This window comes from Phyllopteryx taeniolatus, chromosome 3 (genome assembly GCF_024500385.1).
Source record: "Phyllopteryx taeniolatus isolate TA_2022b chromosome 3, UOR_Ptae_1.2, whole genome shotgun sequence".
Taxonomy (NCBI): domain Eukaryota; kingdom Metazoa; phylum Chordata; class Actinopteri; order Syngnathiformes; family Syngnathidae; genus Phyllopteryx; species Phyllopteryx taeniolatus.
This window is the reverse complement of record NC_084504.1, coordinates 30,354,469-30,368,000: the sequence shown is the minus strand read 5'-3', so window position 1 is coordinate 30,368,000 and position 13,532 is coordinate 30,354,469. Positions and strand designations below refer to the sequence as shown.

Genomic DNA, 13,532 nt, shown 5'->3' with positions numbered 1-13,532 from the left:
CAGTTACTTGATCAATAGTTAAAGTATTATCCTTGACTCCTGATTTCAGAACGAGTTATCCATCAATTTGTTGTGTAGATGTAATAATATGATGTAACGCGTAATCTGGTTTCACAGTTATAACGGCCCTCTGAGGCAAAACCTAACTAGAATGTGGCCCACCACGACAAAAAAAAAAAAAAAAAAAAAAGTTGGACGACCCCTGCACTCAGCATTCGCTGTTACGTAATGTAATGCGATTGGACGTATGCATGTAGTAACCCCTTGCAAGCAGGTGGTGTCGCTGTAGAGGAGGACATTGTTACGTAATGTAATGCGATTGGACGCATGCATGTAGTAACCCCTCGCAAGCAGGTGGTGTCGCTGTAGAGCAGGGCATGTCTTGGTCTTGGACTTGGACTGGGTGGGAAAAGGCGCAGCTATTCGGAGCTCGGCTCCTACTAAGTGGCCGGTTGTCTGTTCACGTTGTCCGCCCGGTGGAGTTGACAAGAGATGGCCCGCTGTCGCTACGGAAGGTGGGTCTGTCATCCATTATTTCCCCCTTTTTATCTGCTGGTTATTGGGTAAGCTCTCTGGGAAACATGAGCACAACCCGCGCTACCAACAAAAGCTTGGCTCAGCAGTTCATCCTCAGTTCGTGGCCGATAGCAAAAGCTAACCCAGAAGAGCTGGAGCACGCCTGGGATAAAAACAAACAAACAAACAAACAAACAATGATAGACCCCTCGTTAGAGAACACAGTGGATTAATGGTGGCTGAGTGGCAAATTTAACATTAGCGATTACGGACACGAACTAATGTTGGAACGCGGTCGAAATGGTGATGTTCAAGTGCTAGCTGAAGTGAAGAAGCTAGCGGCGGCTGGAGCTGGCAGTCGTTTAGTCGTCCCGCTGAATCATCATGAGAGGAGAAGCTGACCGCCGACACGCTGTTTACGACTCCGCTCACGCCATTTCCCAAAACACCAAATACGACATGAGTCGAACCACCTCGTGCACACGGCGCCGTTACTAGTTAAAGAACTAACAGGCTGCGCTAAGCGAGTGTAACAATGATTCACAGATGACATTTCGAAGTGAGAGGTTGTGATGATGTGCGACTTTTTCTTCTTTCCAGGTCAACTTCCCACTGAGGATCCTCAGCACAGGCGCGCTACCTGCCGAGTCCAGCTGTTTTTGTTTTGTTTACATCCTCCCAATGGGGCTCTTGCTATAACAGCGAGGACCTCTGGATATTAAATGCAGCTAACGAGACTGATGGAACCAGATTCTTCTATAATATCGCCCGCGTCGGCAACATTAAGATGATCCTCGGTTCTCTGTGCAGTGAGAAGGCTCTCCGTGTTATAGTCGTCTTCATGAAGACCCGGTTTTGACAACAGATCAGGGCCAGTTGGGGCCGAGACGTCTCGTTCGAGACTTCTACTCTACCCGTCCGACTCGGAGCGATCCTGAAGATCTCAGCGCTCGCCTGTCCTCAACATGGAGCTGTTCTTTAACCCCTTCGACAGCTTGGTGTGCATCCTCCTGGGTATCTCCTTCACCGTGTGGTTCACGCTGCTGCTCGTCTTCATCATTGTTCCCGCCATCTTCGGGGTGTCCTTTGGCATCCGACGCCTCTACATGAAGTCGCTGTTGAAGATCTTTGAGGCAAGCGCTTCTTTTTACCTCGATGATGTGCTCGGCAAATGAGAGCTTGTTTGAAATTGTAACAGAACACCTGGATTGTTTCTAGTTAGTGTAATCTTGTACAGTACATCATATATCATATATAGATATATATCTGAGATATTTTGTGAGCTTTGGACCGGTAGAATGGAGCCTCTGAGTTTAAACGTATACACGCGGAAATAAAAATAAATTAAAAAAAATATATAATAATAATAATATATATATATATATATTGGAGGTTCGCTTGTACTATTCTGAAGCATGCAATCAGAGGTCATTGCTCTCACTGGCAGATATGGATTTACATAGCAGCCTGCTGTTATGTAACCTGGGTAAGTTGTAGCTTGTCACTAATTATAGTCTGCCAAGCTCCAGCTGCTTTAAATACATCAAACTATTTCCTTCCTCCATAATGGGATTACTACACTTACATGAGTTTTCTATCATGATCGCACTTAAACCGAGATTCTTTTGGTAGGTTCTCGAAAAAAAGGGTAGGTTCTATAAAACTATAAAAACCAAGTTTGACAATCGATTCTTCTTCTGATCACGTTGTTAAAAAGTGTGACCGTATTGATACGAATAAAATGAATAGCCTCGCGGGAGTTTCCTTTTGTTGAATGGAAAATCTTTTTCAAATGGCAAGATTATATATGAGCCATTTAACAGTCAAAGCATCTGTAATACCAAACGTTCTTCACCCGCGCTGGAGGCTAATTCCTGTGTTTTTGGACACTCCTATTTATAAATTTGCTCACAATTTTTGCATTCAAATGTACCACGCCTTGTGTTACCAAATGTAATCGGAGGCTGCTGATGTGTCTCCCGGTCCAATTCCTTCCTGAACTTTTTTGGCTTACATTTGGAGGACATTGTGTACCTTTCCTCTCTTGTCAGCAGAAGTACCTCCCTGTTAGGGAAGTACCTCCCTCTGCCTTGAAGTAGACTGCAACAATGCTTGCATGTTTTCAACTTGTTAACCTTTTTTGCGGCTGCAAAATGAAAGAACAAAGGATTTTGGTCTAAATTCTGTACCTATGGTCTTACATAAGAGATGTGGAAAAAACAATCCACATTTTATTAATATTTCAAATCTTCTGTACTCTCCTACTGTTGTTTTTGTAGTGGGCTACACTGAGGATGGAGAGAGGAGCCAAAGAAAATAATCATCCCTTGTATAAACCCTACTCAAATGGTAAGAGGGAATATTATTGTTTCGCTCCGTGTCCATGCTCCGTGTGCGTATTGATGACACCAGCCTCCTCTGGACGGCTCTAAGCTATCATTGCAAAGCATCCCACTTCTTTGGAAGAAGAGATCAAGGAGATTCGGCGCAGCGGCAGCAACAAAGACCTGGACTCGGCGCCCGAGTTCGAGATGTCGGACATCTTCTATTTTGCTCGAAGAGGGGTGGAGAGCATCATGGACGACGAGGTGACCAAGCGGTTCTCGCCAGAGGAGTTGGAGTCTTGGAATCTGCTGACGCGCAGCAACTACAACTTCCACTACATCAGCCTGAGGCTGACTGTGCTGTGGGGACTGGGCCTGCTGATCCGCTACGGCATCCTTTTGCCTCTCAGGTATTAAACTATACAGATGTTTACTCAAGGTTAGGTGGAAACACTGACAACAAGAAAACGAGTCAACATTTTAATTGCAAATGTGGATCTTCATCGTCAGACTACCGTCGGAGAAACTTGAAATCAATTTTGACAACACTAACTGATATAATTACGCAAGTACAAACTGCCGTCAGTGCAAATATATATCATTTGAGTTAAAGAAAAAAAAAAAAACATTTTGGGACACTGTTGATGCAGCAGTGCTGTCCACTGTGCCACGCAATGATATGAGCCATTCACTTTTGCTGTACGAGTGTTGATGATTTTAAGCCCCGCCGCACACCGTGCGACGCCTCCGAAGCCGACTGAACTGTTGAGTAGTGTGCAGAGTTCGGCAACTAGTTTTCATGAATGGCTTGCCGTCGGCCATTGGTTTCAAAATATGAATTGCTGGACACCCATATAGGTACACCTGCAGATGAATGAGTTCCAGTACATCTAATGTTTTCATTGTTTTTGTTTGGCTACTTATTATCTCGAAATATTAATCAGGTCTCCGTATGATGTGGTTTCACCGTTTAGGGGGAAAAGTGTTACTATGAATTAATGTTATTGAAATGACATCATCCCTCGACATGAGGCAGAGGTTTTGATCCAGAGTGCAGTAAGTCTTATTGCAGGGTGAAGTGGTGGGGCCACTGAGTGTACATCCCACATTCAGGTTTCTGTGCTAGGCTAATAGTTTTTCTCTGTTGGCAGTAAAGCATTGTTGTGATGAGATGAGAGTGTGGTAGCAAACAACTGTCTTTAACGACGTGTGAGCACTGTGAGGACTTCATGATTGCGCATAAAATGTTGTGCGTGGAGTATTCGTGCCAGAGACACTGAATGTGTCACAGATAGTGACTCACTGCTGAGCCTGGCTGGCACACATCCAGTCGCCGGCGGGGAGGCGAAACAGGCCACATGAACGTAGACGCTCATCGTACTTGCGCAAATGGTTCTTTTTCCACACAAATGCAAGCTTGTCTTTCATCACTTGCATAGACTCTTTCCCCACAAAATTTAATCAGCACCCTCTCCGGAACTGGATTTGGCTCATCCAAATTAATTTGGTCTCATCGCCAGCTCAATCGCAGCTCATTAAGTCCTCTTAAAGAGTCTGTGACAGCAGAGACTTCATTCTGATGGAGCAAAATCTTCCCTTTATTTGCAAATAGCTGTGTTTCCCAATCCTGTTTTTTTTAAAATTATGATTATGAAAAACAGATTTCTAATTCTCGTGTCATCAGTAACATGCATCTGTCCTGTTTGTTTCAGGGTAACTCTTGCCTTCACTGGTGTTGGCCTCCTGGTATTCCTCACTTCTCTCATAGGCCTACTGCCCAATGGAAGGTATGAGTGTCTGTTGTTTTTCATGGTCAAACAGATCCTTTCAGCTTTTGCTTAATCGTATTAAAAGTACGTGAACATACCTCAAGGAAGCCTTAAAAGAACGTTCTTTCCTCTCCTGAGCACCAGTGACCACCGACACACGTTTTCCCCCCATTTTGTTCTTAAACACACGGCGCGATCCGCTCTTGTTGTCATCGCCATGGTAACGAGTGAATCCGGTCACATTTGAGTTGACAAGATACAGCCCACTTATCGTAAAAAACGGGATCCGGTGGTATCGGAATACAATATTTTATTGCAGTAGTCTGACATAGTGCAATCGTGAAAGAGCAAATTTGTCTTGTCATCTGATCCGGGCATCACGTGTTGTCTGTCTCAGACGTGTTGTCTGTTCCACATCGCCGACATGTTTTTTTTCTTTCTTTTTTTAAACAATTTTATTGGCCGTCAGATATTTACAGGTCTACGTCAAAAGACACGCGACAAGGCTAAAACTAAACTAGCTTTTGGATTCAAATATACTGTGCACGATGGAGACGCGGAGTAAATGTCTTTTGCGAAGCTGATCAATGACGTCATTGACGAATTATGACATTAAAGCCGATCAGCATAAAATGCTAATTATCGGCCGATACCGATAAGGCCGATAAAATCGGTGTGAAGTCTTGTTGAAACATGCCTCAAGTGACCATGCCTGTTGTGTGTTCCTTCTTGCAGGATGAAAAACGTCCTGAGTGAGAAGGTCCACCTTATGTGCAACAGAATATGTGTCAGAGCTCTGACTGCCATCATAACATATCACGACAGGTAAGGAGAAACGTAGTGGTTCAAATAATTGTCCGAGGCAAGGTTTGGAGGATAACCTGAGCTTCGTAAGGGTCTCCCGCAATGTATGCGTGCACGTGCTTGTGTTGGCATACTGTCATGACTGTATTGTCTCGTATATATATTTGTCTAAAACAAAATCCTCTCACTTTTCTGGCATTTAGCTAATAGAAATAATTTTGGTAATCCTAATTGACCTAAAACAGGGAATGTTTAGTCTGATTTCATGTCAGATTGTCAAGAAAAAAAAGCATAATGTGTCTTTTTACAGTCGTGCGCAAAAATATTGGTAGCCCGTTGTGTGCGCACACACAAATATGACCCATCACCTTAAAAACATTGACAGGATGGTACATGCCTCAAAACACAAAAGTGAGCAAGTGGAAAAAGTAAAATAGAGTAGGCCAAAGTTATATCAAGCTTCAGGCGTGACGCTGGAACTCATGTTGACTATTTTTTTTATTTGTATTTTATATATATATATATATATATATATATACACACAATCCCACTTTCAAAATTCACTAAGGTTTTTTTTTTTTTTGAGCTGCATGATAACTTCTGTACAGCACAGAGCAGCCACACACTGTTACTTGTGTTTAATTGGTGGCTTGGTGATAAAAGTGCTGCAATTACAGACCTTTTTAGTAGGGCTGGGGAATTAATTGATTTTATAGATTAATTTGAGTGTATTTGAATTTTGTATTTTTTTTAAGCATCTTTTGTAGTTCGTAGCATGTCTCTGCTGATGTGCGCTGATTCCACGAACATCTTATCTATGAGCAAATAGGAGCTAGTTTACAAAAGCAGAGTCTGTGTTGTCAGTTTTGCGAGCTCAGTTCCCAATACGAACCAAACATGATTGGAATCAGTTTGAAATTGTTTTCCATGTGACAAGAAAGGAGCCTGCCGGAAGGCTCGGGTTCGGAACATTCCCAAAGACATGGTGCCCTTTTGTACGTTGCAAGAGAAGTCGTTAATTGAATTGTTGAAAAGTTTTGACCCGAGGTATGTGCTTCCTAGTTGCAAAGTTGCTGAGGTCACAGTGCCTCACATGTACAACTCTATCACCAACTCTAGCTCTCATTTCGAAGGTTCATTTATGTTAAATTGTCCATCCATCCATCCATTTTCTGAGCCGCTTCTCCTCACTAGGGTCGCGGGCGTGCTGGAGCCTATCCCAGCTGTCATCAGGCAGGAGGCGGGGTACACCCTGAACTGGTTGCCAGCCAATCGCAGGGCACATAGGAACAAACAACCATTCGCACTCACAGTCATGCCTACGGGCAATTTAGAGTCTCCAATTCATGCATGTTTTTGGGATGTGGGAGGAAACCGGAGTACCCGGAGAAAACCCACGCAGGCACGGGGAGAACATGCAAACTCCACACAGGCGGGGCCGGGGATTGAACCCGGGTCCTCAGAACTGTGAGGCTGACGCTCTAACCAGTCGGCCACCGTGCCGCTGTTGAATTGTCAAACTTTCCAATTCCAATGAAGTTGGGACATTGTGTTAAACATAAAGACTGAATACAATGATTTGCAAATAATGTTCCACATATATTTGATTGAATACACGACAAAGACAAGATATTTAATGTTCAAACTGATGAACTTTGTTTTTAGCGAATAATCATTAACTTAGAATTTTATGGCTGCAACACGTTCCCAAAAAGCTGGGACAGGTGGCAAAAATGACTGAGAAAGTTGAGGAATGCGCATCAAACACCTGTTTGGAACATCCCACAGGGGAACAGGCTAATTATGAACAGGTGGGTGCCATGATTGGGTAGAAAAGGAGCTTCCCTGAATTGCTCAGTCATTCACAAGCAAAGATGGGGCGAGGTTCACCTCTTTGTGAACAAGTGAGTGAGAAAATAGTTGAACAGTTTAAGGACAATGTTCCTCAACGTATAATAGCAGGGAATTCAGGGATTTCAGCATCTACGGTCCATAATATCATCAAAAGGTTCAGAGAATCTGGAGAACTCACTGCATGTAAGCGGCAAGGCCGAAAACCAACATTGAATGCCCGTGACCGTCGATCCCTCAGCAGGCACTGTATCAAAAACCGACATCAATGTGTAAAGGATATCACCACATGGACTCAGGAACACTTGAGAAAACCAATGTCAGTAAATACAGTTCGGCGCTACATCCGTAAGTGCAACTTGAAACTCTACTATGCAAAGCAAAAGCCATTTATCAACAACACCCAGAAACGCCGCCGGCTACTCTGGGCCCGAGCTCATCTAAGATGGACCGATCCAAAGCGGAAAAGTGTTCTGTGGTCCGACGAGTCCACATTTCAAATTGTTTTTTGAAAATGTGGACCTCGTGTCCTCTGGGCCAAAGAGCAAAAGAACCATCCAGACTGTTATGGACGCAAAGGTCAAAAGCCAGCATCTGTGATGGTATGGGGCTGTCTCAGTGCCAATGGCATGGGTAACTTACACATCTATGAAGGCAGCATTAATGCTGAAAGGTACATAAAGGTTTTGGAGAAACATATGCTGCCATCCAAGCGACGTCTTTTTCATGGACGCCCCTGCTTATTTCAGCAAGACAATGCCAAACCACATTCTGCACGTGTTACAACAGCATGACTTCGTAGTAAAAGAGTACGGGCACTAGACTGGCCTGCCTGCAGCCCAGACCTGTCTCCCATTGAAAATGTGTGGCGCATTATGAAGTGTAAGATACAACAATGGAGACCCCGGACTGTTGAACAGCTGAAGCTGTACATCAAGCGAGAATGGGAAAGAATTCCACCTACAAAGCTTCAACAATTAGTGTCCTCAGTTCCCAAAGGTTTATTGAATGTTGTTCAAAGAAAAGGTGATGTAACACAGTGGTAAACATGACCCTGTCCCAGCTTTTTTGGAAAGTGTTGCAGCCATACAATTCCAAGTTAATGATTATTTGCTAAAAACAAAGTCTACCACTTTGAACATTAAATATCTTGTCTTTGCAGTGTATTCAATTAAATATAGGTTGAACATGATTTGCCAATCATTGTATTTTGTTTTTATTTTTGTTTAACACAACGTCCCAACTTCATTAGAATTGGGGTTGTACTAAAGGTCGTGCTTACATGCATGTTTTGACAAAATCCATTTTGTCCCCCAAGTGGAAGCACTTGCTTATCTGCTTGTTTAGTATGAGGTGAAATAAAGCAAAAAATAAGGAAAACATATTTAGAATAAAGTCGTCTTTTGCTCTTTCTGTGGTGTGTGTGTGTGTAAGTAAGTGTAATTTTTTTGGGGGGGTGAAAGATGTATTTTTCGCCCAGCCCCACGTTGTAGTATAGTACAAGCGTTGAAGTCGTTGCAGTCAAATTACTGCTTGTTTATTGTCAGGGCTCCTGTAATTGCCGTTTACAACAGACTTTTATTGCACTAATCTGCGATGTATTGACGAGACAGTCCGCACGTCACAGTCCTTATCAATAGAGAAGTTAGAGGACAGATGGCACGCAAAAGGAAGAATGACTTCTTCTTAGATAATATCTTGACGGATGTATCCATAAAGCGGTGCGTGTGATATATATAATCGATACGTTAATTCAGTGTGCTATATTTGATCACTTGTGGTACTAATTTGGAGTCTGGACATTACACATATAGCAAAGCAACCTGCGTGGGTAGTATGTGTTTAGTGTAATAGTTTCCTCAAAACCTACTTGTTATAATAGCGATACAATAATTTGCAGATTGTATAAATGTGTGAAGTTGTTTGTAATTTGTATCAAAAGTGTCTATTTAACAGAGGCATAATTGTTACTAGTACTGTACTTGTATTAGATAAATGCTTTACTTTTAAATGGCCATATTCTTTTGTTGGCATTGCATGTTTATAAATGTGTTTTTTTACTTGGTGTATTCCATTACAATGTTTGTAAAGAAACTTGATTTCCGTAAGATGAATTTTTGGGAGGAAATGTCATAATGGCTTTTGCATGTGGACATTCCCATCGCGTACCTATTTCTCCTCGTAAGTAATCCGCCACAGTCTACATGAGATTACATAATGCCAGATGTCTTTTTTCCGAAGTGACGAGGCACGGGTGGGTTCGCACTCAGTCAGAAAATGAGAGTGGTTGTGAAAGGGAGGTTGCCAGGGGCTCAAACTTTTACATTTGAGTTGCTATTGGTTTAGACAACGTACAAAACCCTCAACAGCAATGTCTCTTATATTAACCGTTTAAAAAAAGATCAGCATCAGATCTGATGTTGATGTAGCAAGATTCTGATTTAGCCGATTAAGCAAGTGGCACTCACACTACTCCTTTTGGCGTGAGATATCGGGCATGTTGGAACGCATTCGATCTTATGAGTGATAAAAATACGAGTCAGTGATGCTCTCTTGTTCTGTTTTAACTCAATCCCTGGAATGAAGCCTTGGTATGTTCAACAAGTCAAATGATTTGCAGCGTCAACATGATTTACTTTGTTGCTCTTTGGAAAGAACTAGCATGATAGATTTTTTTCAGTCATCATGACTTTCAGCCACATGTGGTTTGAGTTGATGGCTCGTGATAAATGCTAGAGGAAGTACCTGCCTAATCATCTGTTTTCTTTCATTTTGTAGTGAAAATAAACCCAAAAATGGAGGAATATGCGTGGCCAACCACACATCACCCATTGATGTCATAATTCTGGCCAGTGATGGCTGCTACGCAATGGTAACAATTTGACGTTTTTTTTGTTTTTGTTTTTTTTCTCCCCCATCACAGTTGTTTGTCGGAATTTGTGTACACATGGAGCTCTTTGCACGTCTTATGTAATGTGTGTGTGTGTCAGGTGGGCCAAATTCACGGGGGCTTGATGGGAATCATTCAGAGATCCATGGTGAGGGCCTGCCCGCACATTTGGTTTGAGCGCTCAGAGGTCAAAGACCGACATCTAGTGGCCAACAGGTACAAGTACAATTTTTTTGGTTACACGTGTACTGAATTTTTACAATTGTCAGCGGAGCCAATTTTAAGAATCCCATAAAAATGATGATGATCTCTGCAAATACAGGCTGAGTGACCATGCACAGGATAAATCGAAGCTTCCCATTCTCATATTCCCAGAAGGTGAGTTTATGTTCTATTGTTTTGAGTTTCTTCAAAGCTCAAAAGTTTTGTTTTGTGTTTTTAACAAAACCTCTGATTTTTGTGCAGGTACATGCATTAACAACACGTCAGTTATGATGTTTAAAAAAGGCAGTTTTGAAATCGGCGGCACAGTGTACCCTGTGGCTATCAAGGTATGATTTTTATTTTTTAAATTTTAATACATGTTACTATAATTTCGACCACGTGTTTATAAGGTGAATTGGTTGTTTATATCCTGCGCAGTATGATCCCAGATTTGGAGACGCCTTCTGGAACAGCAGCAAGTTCGGAATGGTCAACTACCTGTTACGTATGATGAGCAGCTGGGCCATTGTCTGCAGCGTGTGGTACCTTCCTCCTATGTCCAGAGAGGTACGACTCAAACTTCAACTATACTATGAAGCCATTCACATATGATTGTTTCTCTGTGCACTCTTACATGTATCAATATTTTCCATAGGAAGGGGAGGATGCTGTACAGTTTGCCAATCGGGTAAAAGCAGCCATTGCCAGACAAGGAGGATTAGTGGACCTTTTGTGGTAATGCAATCTTAGTTTTTCTTTTTTTTTTTTGTTTTTGTTTTTTTTCGGTCACTGTCACATACAAACTGTGCTGTTGAATGTGTACATGGATATCACCCTGTGACACAGCCTGTACTTTATAATTCAGTCAATAGAGTGCAACCGTGTATAAGAAGAAGAAAAAAAAAAAGGAATTTCCTTCATATAAGCCACACACATTAGACCTATTGTGATGCCCCCTCTGGTTTGCATGCCTGAACCTGACGCTGGCAGGAGTTCAACACGGGTAGAGTTGTTTGCTATCAAGAAATAGATGCTCAGCAAACGAAACCGAAGGTGATCTAGGATAGTACTGATTGTTTCCACAAAGCACAGAGAATAAAAGCCTGTGAGCATTGTTGGATATTCTATTCGGATGTGCTACTGCAGTGTTTATGCGAAAGGAACAGACTGCAGTTATGATGCGTTTCAGATTGGATGTTAGCAGTAAGCCAGCCTGTTAGGCTACTAATAATGGCAGTGATGCTATGTTGAAAGTACTTTGAATGAAAAAAATTATGACAAATCAACAGCTTGAAGCAAGAACATCTCATTTAAAGATAGAGTATTAGCTATTTACCAAACTAAACACTGCATGCTCAGGGAGGGCAGAATACATAGAAACACGAGAAATAAAAAAACAATGACAACTTTATTACACGTATTAAACAAGTGTAAACAGTACAAAGCAACGCAAAAGCGAAAAATACTGCTCGTGCCACAACAAAGTATGCATAGCAAAAATAATGTGACATTTGTGGCATGGCATGTACACTTGAGCAGAGAAGTTCTGGAAAGCTTTTGAATGCTTTGAGTGCAGAGTTGATTTAAAAGAAACATGGAGCGCATTGGAAAATGTATCCACAGTTAACACAATTTTGGTGAGTTAAAAAGAAGCTAAGAATAGACAAACTCGAAAATCCGCAAATGAGCCTCATCTTTAAGCTGCTGCTAAAAAAAAAAGTTGCAGTTTATAGTCGAACTTTATGGTAATCAATCAGCAGGTGAGCCACAACCTCCCTTTACCTTCTTGTTGATTTTTCTTTCTCACTCAATAACTCATCCCTTGTTGATGTTAATTGGTGGTAATTTAAGTTCAAATGTACTCCCATTTCAGATCAGCAGCTGAATAAAGTGCTACCTTTTTATTTGGGTGATCTTCGTATAGTGCAGATTTTACATGCCCAATTACTGCCTGCGCTTTAAAAGCTAGCATTTGAGTTTTGGGATAATGTGACACTCAACAAAGATGACGGCGACTAATGAATTCATTTTTGCAGGGACGGAGGGCTGAAGAGAGGAAAGGTAAAAGATACTTTTAAGGAAGAACAGCAGAAGCTGTACAGCAAAATGCTGGTGGGCACCCAAGAGGATCGCAGCCGCTCCTGAAAGATTTGGGAGGAGGTGGATCGGCTCAAAGCCCTCACAGGGAAGCTCTGACTGCAAATCAAGTCAGTTGCGCGCCCTCTAGAAGTTGAGCTTCTTCGACTTTTCTCTGCCTCAAACGGTCGTCTGCTGTTTGCAGCGTTGTATCAGGTCCATCGGCGTTACATGAAACAAGCCTCACCTGCATTCAGAATGGAAAAGTAATCATGCTCCGAGATGGAGCCATGTCTTCCTTGTGGATGAGGAAGAACTTGTAATATGTATGTCATTAAGTTTCTTTGTTTTCTAATTTAATTTTACAATGTTTGTATTTCACTTATGTTTTAAGCTAACCCTGGTTCTACCTGGGTATATAACTGAGTTATAGATGATAAAAATGGTGTTTTGAGAGTTTGCATGACTGGCTTGTGTCTGACATAATGCCAGAGTTTGTTACATTGACAACTATTTTTGTGAGCTTTTTTTTTTTTTTTTTCTTTCTTTCCAAGAGACAGAATCTTGTATTTTAAGCTTTGTGTTTTACATGAAGGCTTGCATCGACCTGTGATTGCGACAGCAGTAACTGTTGTGACCGGAACTCTTGTTGCTGGTTCGTTTTCCATGGAATGTGTCAATGCTCACATTGTGAAGTGGAAATATTGCACCTGTTCCAGCGAATGATGGCGTATATCAAGTTAAAGAACAGACTTGCGATGCCTAACAGCTCAATCATCAGTGCCCATGGTCAACAGGTAATCATGCAGCTTTAAATAATTACAATGGGTCTTTGAAATGAAAAGCAACTAATCATTACAATCCCTAACCGGCTTCACTGGCCACCGATTTGTTTCAGCGACAACAAGTTTGTCTTATTTATTTGAACTGAACTCCCAAGGCTATTGCGTTGATTTCCCCTTGCTTTGGTGATCTTTGTCCTACTTGGCGAACTTTTCAAGAAGAGAAAGTGTAGCAGTAGTTTGGCCTCCTTCAGGCTGGAGTTAACCGCCAAACGTGCTCATCAAAATAAACCCTCAAGAATGTCACTATTTGTGT

At 41.9% G+C, this 13,532-nt stretch overlaps 1 protein-coding gene across 1 annotated transcript; it reads left to right on the top strand.

Moving 5' to 3' along the window:
- The first annotated feature begins 357 nt into the window (after positions 1–357).
- gpat4 (glycerol-3-phosphate acyltransferase 4) lies at positions 358–13,522 on the top strand. The gene is made up of 13 exons (XM_061768524.1): positions 358–515; positions 1,117–1,649; positions 2,796–2,865; positions 2,950–3,250; positions 4,553–4,627; positions 5,345–5,434; positions 10,043–10,136; positions 10,255–10,370; positions 10,477–10,532; positions 10,620–10,705; positions 10,797–10,925; positions 11,014–11,093; positions 12,395–13,522. Exons 2-13 carry the CDS (start codon positions 1,482–1,484, stop codon positions 12,501–12,503), a joined length of 1,374 nt encoding a protein of 457 aa, XP_061624508.1. The 5' UTR covers positions 358–515; positions 1,117–1,481; the 3' UTR covers positions 12,504–13,522.
- The last annotated feature ends 10 nt before the right edge of the window (positions 13,523–13,532 follow it).